Raw genomic sequence first — 12115 nt, 5'->3', positions numbered from 1 at the left:
TTTTGAATATAACCTCATTTGTTAGGTATAATTAGAAAGATAATTTACTAATCTTTAAAATGAGATATTGTAACATGCAATATCTTGTATACTTTTTATGATATATGACAAAAACTTACCCCATACCCCTAAGTTTACATTGAAAATTGCAGTCATAGCTAAAACCAAATTCTACAAATTTTTTAGCCCTACACATATAAAATCTGTCCTATTTTGCTATTAAATCTGTTTTATTTGGTACAGGGACATGTCAGAAATATGAAATAGACTTGTAACAGAAAAAATATTGGGACTCTACAGCTGTAACAGTCATATTTTGAAGGGTACCTCAAAACCACAGTGATGCAGATTTGCATGAATTTTTGTTAAACCTGTCTTCCTATAGGTCATCTGCTGAGCTTGTTTTTAAATATAACCTCACTTGTTAGATATCATTAGAAAGATAATTAATTAATCTTAAAAATAACATATTGTAACATGCAATATCTGCTACAGTTTTCATGATATATGACCAAAACTTACCCCATACACCAAAGTTTACATTGAAAATTGCAGTCATAGCTAAAATCAAATTCTACAATATTTTTGGTTAGACACAAAAAAATTTGGCCGTTTATTGCGATTAAATCTATTTTATTTGGTACAGGAACATGTCAGAAATATGAAATAGACTTTTAACGGAAAAAATATTGGGACTCTACAGCTGTAACAGTCATATTTTGAAGGGTACCTCAAAACCACAGTGATGCAGATTTGCATGCATTTTTGTTATATCTGTCTTCCTATAGGTCATCTGCTGAGCTTGTTTTTGAATATAACCTCACTTGTTAGATATCATTAGAAAGATAATTAACTAATCTTTATAATAACATATTGTAACATGCATTATCTGCTACAGTTTTCATGATATATGACCAAAACTTACCCCATACCCCAAAGTTTACATTGAAAATTGCAGTCATAGCTAAAACCGAATTCTACAAATTTTTTAACCTACACATATAAAATCTGTCCTATTTTGCTATTGAATCTGTTTTATTCGGTACAGGGACATGTAAGAAATGTGAAATAGACTTGTAACAGAAAAAATATAGGGACTCTACAGCTGTAACAGTCATATTTTGAAGGGTACCGCAAAACCACAGTGTTGCAGATTTGCATGCATTTTTGTTTTTGTTTGTGGTTTTGCGGTACCCTTCAAAATATGACTGTTACAGCTGTAGAGTCCCAATATTTTTCTGTTACAAGTCTATTTCATATTTCTTACATGTCCCTGTACCAAATAAAACAGATTTAATCGCAAAAACGGCCAGATTTTTTGTGTCTGGCTAAAAAAAATGTGTAGAATTTGATTTTAGCTTTGAATGCAATTTTCAATGTAATCTTTTGGGTATGGGGTAAGTTTTTGTCATATATCATGAACACTATACTAGATATTGCATGTTACAATATGTCATTTTAAAGATTAGTAAATTATCTTTCTTATTATACCTAAAAAGTGAGGTTATATTCAAAAACAAGCTCAGCAAATGACTTATAGGAAGACAGGTTTAACAAAAATGCGTGCAAATCTGCAACACTGTGATTTTGCGGTACCCTTCAAAATATGACTGTTACAGCTGTAGAGTCCAAATATTTTTTCTGTTACAAGTCTATTTCATATTTCTGACATATCCCTGTATCAAATAAAACAGATTTCACACAAAGCATTGCATTTTTATTATGCCAAGCTTAAAAAACTTAAAAAACTTAAAAAATTGGTAGAATTTGAGATTTACTGTAATTTGCAATGTTAAATTTTGGGGTATGGGGTACGTTTTGGTCATTTTTCACAAAAACTGTAGAGGATATTGCATAGTACAATGTTATCTTAAAGAAGAATAAATTCCCTTTCTAATGATACCAAACAAGTGAGGTTATGTTAAAAAATAAGCTCAGCACATGACTTACAAGAAGACAGATTGGACGAAAATGCATTTGGGTTGGAAAATGGTGATTTTGCGGTACCCTTCAAAACATGACCATAACAGCTATTGGGTCCCTATATTTTTTCTGTTAAATTTCCATTTCGTATTCTAGGGGTCCCAAGGCTTCTGAAAAATACAGGTTTGTTATCCTGTGGGGGAGGGGGTGCACGTAGACCCCTCTAGCCCACGGATTAAAACTGTTTCTTTTTCTCTACCAGTGATAATTTTTTTTTCGGAGTTCTATTCTTAGCATGTGATCGGCAGTTGAATCTAAATCTCTGTATTTGTCTCCGGATGTGCTACATTATAGGTCAGTACAGCTGTCAATTTCCGTTTGTTTTGAAAATCATTCGATCCTCGGCAGCAACAGTGCCATCTGACTGTTTCTGTTACATGTATATATAAAAAATAGAAACAAAGCCAGAGGGTCCACTGCCTAACGATGAAATAGTCGGCCAGTCTGGGGAGTTTAACCCCGTGTGTTCCACACAATCTCACAGAAACGCGGTTTAAGACTGGGACTACCGTATTCTGAATAAGGTAAGAAACAAAACACATGATAGAATAACTTATTGTAAGTATGGATATATCCATAACGCTGTGGGATCATGATATAAGCAATTGTCTAAGCATTGTGCAGCCACTTTTGTCTGAACTTACGAGTCGATCATTGCCCTCGATATCTAGAGTATGCCGTTGACATGGGTTCGCTATCGTGCTGGTCCGTTCCATGACCATATCCCTGTGTACTTGACTTTGATTACTCGCTATGATCGACGACCACCGTCGGACATTGTCTGTAATACTATAGATTCATCATTCATATCTGCTGAAGGAAAGCCTTGCAAAAATATATTGCCAGGATGATTGTTTGAATTTCGCACAGAGCGGAGAAAAAAGAAATCAAAATCGTTACGTATTACAAACGAAGAGTTACACTGCAGAGAGACTGAAAATTGCATCCTTTGTACAATAACCTGCTGTTAACGTTTCCTTGTGTTTATCAACCATGCCCCGTTGCTCACACGGTACATCGTCTAATGTCATTGCGACGAAAATATTGGCAAACATGAGCTCAGTTCTAAAGATATCGATCAATAAAGTGTCGTTTCTATATCATCATCCCCTCTGACGATTGCCCGACGTTTTCAAACGATCTATAAACCTAGAGATATTAGCTTTCGATTAAACGACCTCCCGACGTTTGCTGTTGTTCCCCAACGTATTCCCATGCGATATTTGTATGCTCAATTCTATGGACGATGGACGAGATCATGATGACGGATGAAGATATATACATGCGCTGCGAAGAAAAAGGGAAAGGAACAAATTTGTTTGTAAAGTCACCACTGGCTAATATTGCCGCTTTCTCAAAGATGCACTTAAATTTCACATGTCACGACCTTTTCAGGGTGATCTGTCAGGGTGACACGTAGCGTTCAATAGGCGCTGCAGGCAAACGATTAACGGGCTAGCTTAAAAATAAGACTATTTCAACGTTCAGCAAATTGACTTGTGGTGATGATCACCGCACAGACGTACTTAGTACGGGTTTTAGGGGCAATAAGAGCGCGAGCATTTTTCAGGTTAGCATTCCAGACCGATGTTGTTGTTAGTCTATGGCGTTGACGTGAAGCTATTTCGGCGTCTGTATACTTTATGGCTCGGCACATCGATGTGAAAAATAACGCTCTTTTAAAATCGGCTCGATCAATGCATACGGAATGAAGGCTGTGATGTCTGCAGCGTACTCGACCGCGCAATAATTCAACTTGCTTTATATTTTTTACATGTGTGAGCTACGTTGAAGCAGCGGCGGCGGAGAAAGTTGGAAGGCCCGCAATGGAATACCTACAAAATTGTAGTGTTGCACAATGTTGGCAACGAAACAAAGGACGCCTGTCTTCAGGGAACACATTAACGCGCGATTGAGATTCCATAAATAATGTTTACGAACCATTTCTTAGCCTGCCGTGATGTAAGTGCGCCATTCGTGACAGCAAAAGCTGTTAGTAATATTTCAAAGGCTTCACTATGTAAAACCGATTGAACTCGCGGTTCAACAAGTGCACTGCGATGTCGTCAGCCATTCTCTGCGATTGCGCAGTAGAAGTGAAATGTTAAACAACGACCGAAGTTCATTTGTCTGCATGCAGAGTTCACTACTTTGAATTTCAAAAATGCATGTATGTTGGTTCTGGGGGCTGTATCTTAATAAAGTAAGTACACGACTAGAGCTAGTGTCAAACAGAATAAAGGCTATACAGACACCATGATAAATCAGTACCGGGTTCACTGTTGTGCGCAGATTTATTGCATTTCGTGGCCTATTTAAATTGGAATGGTGTTCACGATGACATATTTATGAGAGTACAAGATGGTGTCTCTTCTCACTCTTTTCGACTACATAGCACCGCAATTTATCGCGACTTTTCTCTCATGTATCTTGCTATGAGCTGGAGCATCAGATCTTACAAGGGGGTGGTCAAATATGGAAAATTTCAGCAGAGCAAACTTTGCTCGACACTTTATGATGTAAATAAATGCTACTTTTTGAAACAAATATTCACATCATGGTCGTCTGACAAAAAATTGTAAATTCGGGAAACAAAAACTATGCTAGCTTTGTGAAATCAGAAAAAAATGTACTTTATTAAATTTTGGAACGCGAAAAATTTCCATGTCAGCATCATCCTGGCCGTCCCAAGATTTAAAGGTTCGTCCCTAAAAGGGAGCTTTCGTCCTTTTAGCCATGACTTAGAGCCTCATCGGCTGTGACAATGTTTTTGTGGGGTAATTGAGAAAGCGTTAGAACGGCAATAAATTTAAATAGTGCGGGGATGTTTCGACTGAAAATATCGCTCAGATGGTACAGTTTGCAAGTGTTTAGTGAAGCCAGTACCTGGTCAACCCCCATTTGTAGTAGACGGGTCCACAATCACTATTGATAACGATGAGTTTTGGCCGAACCATTGTTGCGAAAGGGTTAGAGTGGCAGAACTCTCAACTCTTGCCTGTTAAAATATACACGTTCTTCTGATGAAATATGTTCAAATGAACAAAGTGTCTTTTTGTTTACACAAACGTATTTGACAGCGCTTTGAATTCTCCATAGTCACCAAAAAATCAGAATTTTTACAGTTTCTCACCATAATTTCCACTGACAGATGAGAGAGGATTCGTAATTTACAAGTTGACATTTTCTAAAACAAAACTGTGTGTTGCATTGGCAGGATGTTTGTTGCAGTGAAATACGCTGAACTGTATATAATATTGATGTAAATTTTGGCATATTTAAGCGTTTACATATGGCACACATAAAGTGACTCTCAGCTCCACTTTGTAAGCGAATAATACTGATCAAATGAACATTTTTTCACTCCTGTGTTGTCCTGTAAAGATAATCACTGTCTAGATATGCAAAGAATTGGTCATATGATCGCTTTGTCGACACGCAAAGAATCGGTTATAAGATCGATTAAGAGACATAATATGAAAATGGTTATTAGACAGGAACACTTGGTTCGGCAAGTAAAGATTCCAAAAAAAATTCCTTCGAAATTTCTCTTGAATTTTCACTCCTAACTCTCTTCCAAAATTGGCCAGTCCTTAGTGCCGAAATTTGAAATATCGGTAAAATGAGCCAACTTTATTAGGACGTAGCTGAGTAAAAAGTTCGGACCCCATCGTACCCCATGGCCAGAGAGGTCGTGAACTCGTCAGCATACTGTTTGCATTGGGATGAAGAAATGTTTTGTCGATCACGATTTTGAGTATGTTGAATATGCAGATCTGTAATTGACATCTCGCGTAATATAAAATAAACAAACCAGATGTCTACAGACCCCAACATTCTTGTTTTAACTGGGCAATTGCATTTGTTGTGTCGCAAGAATTGACCTTTGACGGTGTTATATTTTACTACCCTATGCTATGGTGGCATCACGAACATCGCACGTTGCTTTTATCTTTCAAGGTGTGAGGGATGTCAGAATACAAAAAATGTAATTTCTGAAGTGCTCATTTTATCCCATACCCTTTCATTTGATTGACAACCACTACCTTTGAGGAAAATTGCAGAATCACAAACTAAAGCTATGGGGCAAGGCTAAGTGCGTGGTACACGGTATAGTATATTCAGTGTGCATTGAAAGTGTTGCGTAGAAGACAATTTTCGGGTCCCCCGACGACGTGTCTCCACGCAATGACCCGTGAACTTTCTCGTTTTATGAAACCAAGTGAATGACGTTCCTCGGCCCAGTCAGTCTCTTGACTTACCATGCGTGTCAAATGAATCTGCCAGCTATACCCTAACACGTATATCGGATACCAGGAGAAGAGAAAACGTGACAATAGAAATGTTATTTCTGCGAAAATAGTATAATTATAGCAGTAAACATGTTCAATTGTAATTCACATGATCAATCACTTTGTTTTACCGAAGGGTGCCTACATCTCGGAGACAAAGCGTCAAGGATCCTCACATTATTGCTCGGTACAGATATGTGATTTGAAACTTCTAACTCCAGCCACATAAGCCATATGCTGAAATAGTCAAGGCACTTGCGCCAATGATTACCATTCGGTAATGTCGCTATCCATTACCAATGTTCATGCAATATTCAAATAAAACTCTTTCAGCGACATTCAATCTATCACAAGTTCTACGAACTGGGGGACGCATTATACGAGACTCGTGTTTGGCTACTGAGCTGTTTATAACCGATTAGTGAAATATTACAGGCTGTTAGTACGATTATCCACTTCGGGAATTTTGCCCTGTTCATGGACACCTTCATTACTATAGGTGCAATCAATAGGGCATTCAGAGAGTGTTTTCCACAGCTATCAAATACGCGTGTGTTCTCAACACCAGAACTTGTGTATTTGTTTTCAGCATTTATGACCGCATATCCGTGTTGAGATTTCAACCCCGTCAGCTTGTACGGATCTTTTCTTATCACAGTGGCTGTGATATTATATATCCACAACTCTTCGCAGTTTAATTTATTATCTACTTACGTCGCAGACTGACTGAGGAGAACCTGCCGGCCCACTCGACATCATCTTCCCCATGAAACGATGGAGAAGGGCGCCACCACGCATCAACCACATAAATCGGAAGACGTGTCGCTGAGAAATCGAGACGAACCCAACGGGGTGAGTTCACTTTCAAACATAATAAGCCACGAGCCATTTGCCCTTGGACTATCTCAGACATCCCAACACAATCCACAGACATATTATCATTTGAAAACGCCAATGTCTCTCAAAAAAATTACCATGAATATGTGATGGCACATATCTATTTCCTAAACTGACTGTGTATTGATTTCCTTCTCAGGATGAAAGCCTCCAAAATTGGAACAGCGACGTATTCTATTGTGTCAGTGAAATGCGGTCTTGTGAGTATGATTTTATCAATAACCAGACTGGTCGGTCATAGCGATGTCCCTCAGCTAGTAATTAATAGTAGCATTTTGTAAGTTATTTAGGTGGGGATAATTGCAAGAAGAACGAATTTCAGAGCAATAGTTTTCGTATTTCTGTCGTATGTAAATTTACACCGTTGTATTTACATCGTTCTTCGAGGTTGCATATCCTTGTTAATTCACGCTCCCGGATGTTTCACCGTACGTTAGGCGCAAAGTTTACTTCTGAGATGTCAGTTTACTTTTTGAAAGTCTACAAACTATTAAACAAGAAAATCATGAAGGAAGGACCCAGAAAAGAAAGAAGACAATGTACAGTACTGTCGCAACTCTGTCTCCACCTTCACTCTGGGTTTTACTGGGGAATAGCCTCAAACTGTCTGTTGCGAACAGTAGTCGTACGTCGTCCCACTGCTGTTTGTTGACGAGGGGCTTATTACTATGATATTACCTGCAAAACGTTGTTAGCGTACATTTTAAGAGATTATATTCACCAATCATTGATTGTTTTGCAATTACGTCACTCAAAGCCTACTCTAGATATTTCGGGCCCTGTACGACATCCATGCTACACTGAGGATTGTAATTCGCCCGTAGAAAATACCGTGTAAAACGTAAAAATTGATTGATATTCTCTTCACCTAGCTATAAAATGTATTCAACCATTACAGATGACCAAATCGTTTGCAATAAGGTTAACACCTCAGTCTGTGTTAGGGCGCTTGACTGTCCATGTCAATATGAATTAAAGTCGTCTCAGTCCTGTTTTTCTTTCATTCTTTATCGTTTTATTAACAAACAGGTCTGTGTGGCTGTTTCTTCTTCCCGTGCTTCCAATGCGAGCTTGCGCAGAGAATGGGCGAACCTCCGTGCGTGGGCTCTTGCTGGCCTTGCGGCTTGTCTTCGCTGAGGGGCAAAATGAGATATGACCAGAAAATTGAGGCAAGTGCTCACACTCATCGATGCCATTGTCAACATACAAATTAGCTCTTTCCAGGTTCGATATAATTACACCCGTTTAATGTTATCGACCCGTGTATGATGTACTTGATAATCTGATAAGCTACTTCATGCAGTTCACATATGGCAATTTATAAGTCATTACATTGCAAATATTTGATCTCCCTGTATATTTTCCTAGCTATATTTCTGCGTCAGTCCCGTCTATAAGTTAGTCTTTCTGACGGTTACCGATCATCAGGGACCGTTCAAGTGTTCAAGAATACCCGTGCCATTCATTCCCATGCCTATCCACAAAAGGCGCAAAATAAATGTTTGTATCGAACATTTCTAAGAACTTCTGTTTTCTGCACAATCCCTCGCCTCCCATCCTATTTTCTCTGTACGGTCTCTGTGTAGTCGCTGCTGCCATCGCTTGCTAGCTTGGACAATTTTTCTGACTCCAGTCCGACTATTAAGGTAAAACGTAGGTGCCTCGAATCCTAAAGATTCAAACTTGTTCTCAAAAATTTCCACATATTCTTACCAAATCAAGAAAAAAAATCAGGGGTCACCTCGCAAATTTTGGTTCGAGACAAAGATATTACTTAACATTTATAGATATTCGAATTTCAAAATTGCCGTCATTTCTATCTTAACTCTAAAGGGAAAACAATTAAAGTTTTGATTTTCACAAAAGCTAAGACGGTAAAATCTTTACTTTACTCCAAGAGCTTCAAAGTAAGCCCCCATCGGCAGAAGACCGGAAAGTAGTATAAGACTTTGTCTCCGAGGCGCATTCTACCTTAACGGCCCGGGACCAGCCAATTGGGGAAAGATCCAGATTTTACACAATAATTGTCTAGTACATGAGACTCATTCAAAATGCTGTAAATGTGTGTCCATCCTGGCCTTGCTCTTATGATAAACTGTTTTGAACGATATTCAATAGGTAAAGTATGTAGCAACCATGTTTCTTTCCTCTTACACAATCTCCAACGCAGGGGAATATTCTGAGAGACGTCATTTTGTCCATTTGTTGCGGACCGTGTGTTGCGTGTCAGCTGTCCAGAGAGCTCGACTATATCGACACCCAGAAGTACTACGATAGTCTTTGATTGTCAAGAAATCCACAGTTTGGACACGGGCGTGACATCATTTCCGACAGCCCGACACCGGGACGGATTTATCTGAATAACGTTTCTGAGAACACGAAAACACTGACACAGACGACACAGTTCGTCAAAATGTATCCCCAGCCTCTCCAGGATTTAAACTTCATGAACAAACGACGAGTTTTGCCTTTCTCGACTCGATATTGAGCGTATGCAACCCATTCGCACGAATGACGTATGATGACTAACTCTTCGTTACATTGAAGACTTCGTAACCGAGCACTTGGGACCGTATTTCAACACCAGCGCCGCAAAGTATAATCGACAGACATGGAAAATGTGTGGCTATGAAATAAGTAAACCCTTTGCCTTATTTCGACAGAAATGAAAAGGGCACACGCAATCACTGTACGACACCCTCTATCTGTGTTTCAATAAAAAGTATATAAGCAAAAACACCGCAAACATGTATGATATTTGACAAGCTCGACATAATGTAGTACAAGTACAATGACGTGTTACAGCATAAATTTTTTGTGATCTATATTTCAATCTTTTGATTTTATTACAAAATTCCATTTGGACATTTCCACGTTATGCTTTGTGCGACAAATATTACGAAATTCTTAAACATGACATAAAACACCCTGCAATTTTATAGTTCCGTACGGCAACAGGGTAGGGATTTGTCTGCACAGATAATAATAAATTGTACAAGCATCTGGTTCGCTGGGTGCTCCCTTCTGGATCGTCAAAGAAAATGAACTGTTTCTGCTGTAAATTTTGTCGGAACGCGACGTTTGGTTTTTATGAGTCTGCAGGTCACCAGAAAATGTTTCTATGTTTCTCGACGACTGACTGGAACAATTTTCTCAAGAAAGTGATACCAGTGAGATACGTTAGCGTTTACGGTGTCGTACACACATGCGACAGACCCTACCATACATTTAAAAATCCACTGTGAAGCGCGGCAGACGACACGCCGGTAAGCATTTGATAGTCGATGAAATAATTTGACACAGTTATCGTTCATGGTTAGTGTAACGCCCTTTATTTTGACAATTCGACCTTTCACCAATATATTGATTATATGCGTCAGAGTTTATGGCACATGGATCAAGTAATGAAATTCAGCTGGCTTATGTTTGCGAGAAAAAAAACTTGTAGCGTCCTTCATGTGGAGAATACAACATACAACTTACGTGTGGGAAGAATGTACTTCATGTGGAGTGAACAAATCTTAAATGGCTTTGCCAAGGACAAAGTAAATGCAAATTATTATGTGTTATGATTTTTAACAGAGAATATTTATGAACGGGGAAGATTTTGTTAGTAAAAGAAAATCAGGGTTCGATCAGGAGAATTTCAAGCTTTCTATACAACCAGATACTATGGTGAGCGTTTTTTATATTTGGACGTTTATAAGATCGAAACTTAAGTTTTTCGCTTTCTTTGAATAATTGAAAGACATTCGAAATTTAGCACTGAATCAAAAGTATTTTGGTGATCTGATTTCGTTAATTCAATTACATGTATATGTAAAAGTTAATTCTTTCACTGTCCATGGCATGGATCGATCAGCAATAAGGGTATGAAACAAGCCAAAATTACTATCATTTTATTTTTTTCATGAAATATTTCACAAATGACGATGAGTGATTCCATTTCCACAGCCGGTCAGTATAAGTCTGCTGCCATTGCGCCCCCAACGACCGAAATACAACTAGACCAAAAACGTTTGATTTCTCTTCGTCAACGTTTTGCAATCTAAGGAAATGAACATTATTAATGGCGGGGGGGGGACGGAAAAAACTAGTGTTCAAGTGAGTCCTTGAAAATTCCAGAGTATCATAAGGGGGGGTTGGTTTGCCTCCAACTTTTTACTCAATGCAAATCATAGCGATAAATCACTTTGAACACGCCGAAAACAATTCTTTCATAAACAAGTTTTCTGAGCTTATCCAATGAAACAGCTGTATTTCAATGACTGGTGATCATTTATCGTTTGTGCTTGTGAACGCTGTAATGCTGACTGTCAAAGTGTGGAAATGGGAAATGAGAGCAACAGTTGACTGTCATCGGGGTACTGAAAAGGTAACACAACGGGCTGGATAAAAGACGTTCAGGCAAATAAATCAATTTTAACAGATATAGCTGGTTTTATATTGATTTTTCATAGTTTGCCTGGTAGACTCACTATGTTTTAGTAAAGTACTTCACATCAGTTTTCAAAGCTATGGAACAGATATAGCTATTTTTAATGGGAAAAAATTGTTCATAGTTTGTCCCATAGACAACTATAGTGAAATCATCACTGTTTGAGTGAAATTCCAAAATCAAACTTTTTGTACACGATCGCTCTCTTGATCACCATATTATAGTGAAGTACATTTATATCAGTTTTCAAAGATACATAAATGCACCGTTATATATAGTTTTGTAATGGAAATATATTGTTCATTATTTGCAATATTAACTACCACATAAAAAGAATGACACTTTCAGGTGCCATTCAGTGATCAAATTTCTTGTACACCATGACAAATGTGCTTTAAATCACCATTCTCTTGTACGTAGATTTATGTTTGAAATAAGATATAGATAGTGGCTAATTTCATATATGTGTATTTATTCATTTTATTTATTTATTTATACTTTTTAT

The 12115-nt window shown here is 38.0% G+C and overlaps 1 protein-coding gene across 1 annotated transcript; it reads left to right on the top strand.

The window, feature by feature from the left end:
- The first annotated feature begins 2423 nt into the window (after nucleotides 1-2423).
- LOC139150068 (cornifelin homolog A-like) lies at nucleotides 2424-9909 on the top strand. Its single transcript, XM_070722222.1, has 5 exons — nucleotides 2424-2507; nucleotides 6997-7127; nucleotides 7312-7372; nucleotides 8202-8341; nucleotides 9343-9909. Exons 2-5 carry the CDS (start codon nucleotides 7050-7052, stop codon nucleotides 9454-9456), a joined length of 393 nt encoding a protein of 130 aa, XP_070578323.1. The 5' UTR covers nucleotides 2424-2507; nucleotides 6997-7049; the 3' UTR covers nucleotides 9457-9909.
- The last annotated feature ends 2206 nt before the right edge of the window (nucleotides 9910-12115 follow it).

Source organism: Ptychodera flava, chromosome 14, assembly GCF_041260155.1.
Source record: "Ptychodera flava strain L36383 chromosome 14, AS_Pfla_20210202, whole genome shotgun sequence".
Taxonomy (NCBI): domain Eukaryota; kingdom Metazoa; phylum Hemichordata; class Enteropneusta; family Ptychoderidae; genus Ptychodera; species Ptychodera flava.
The sequence above is the reverse complement of the archived record's forward strand: the minus strand, read 5'-3'. Positions and strand labels throughout refer to the sequence as shown.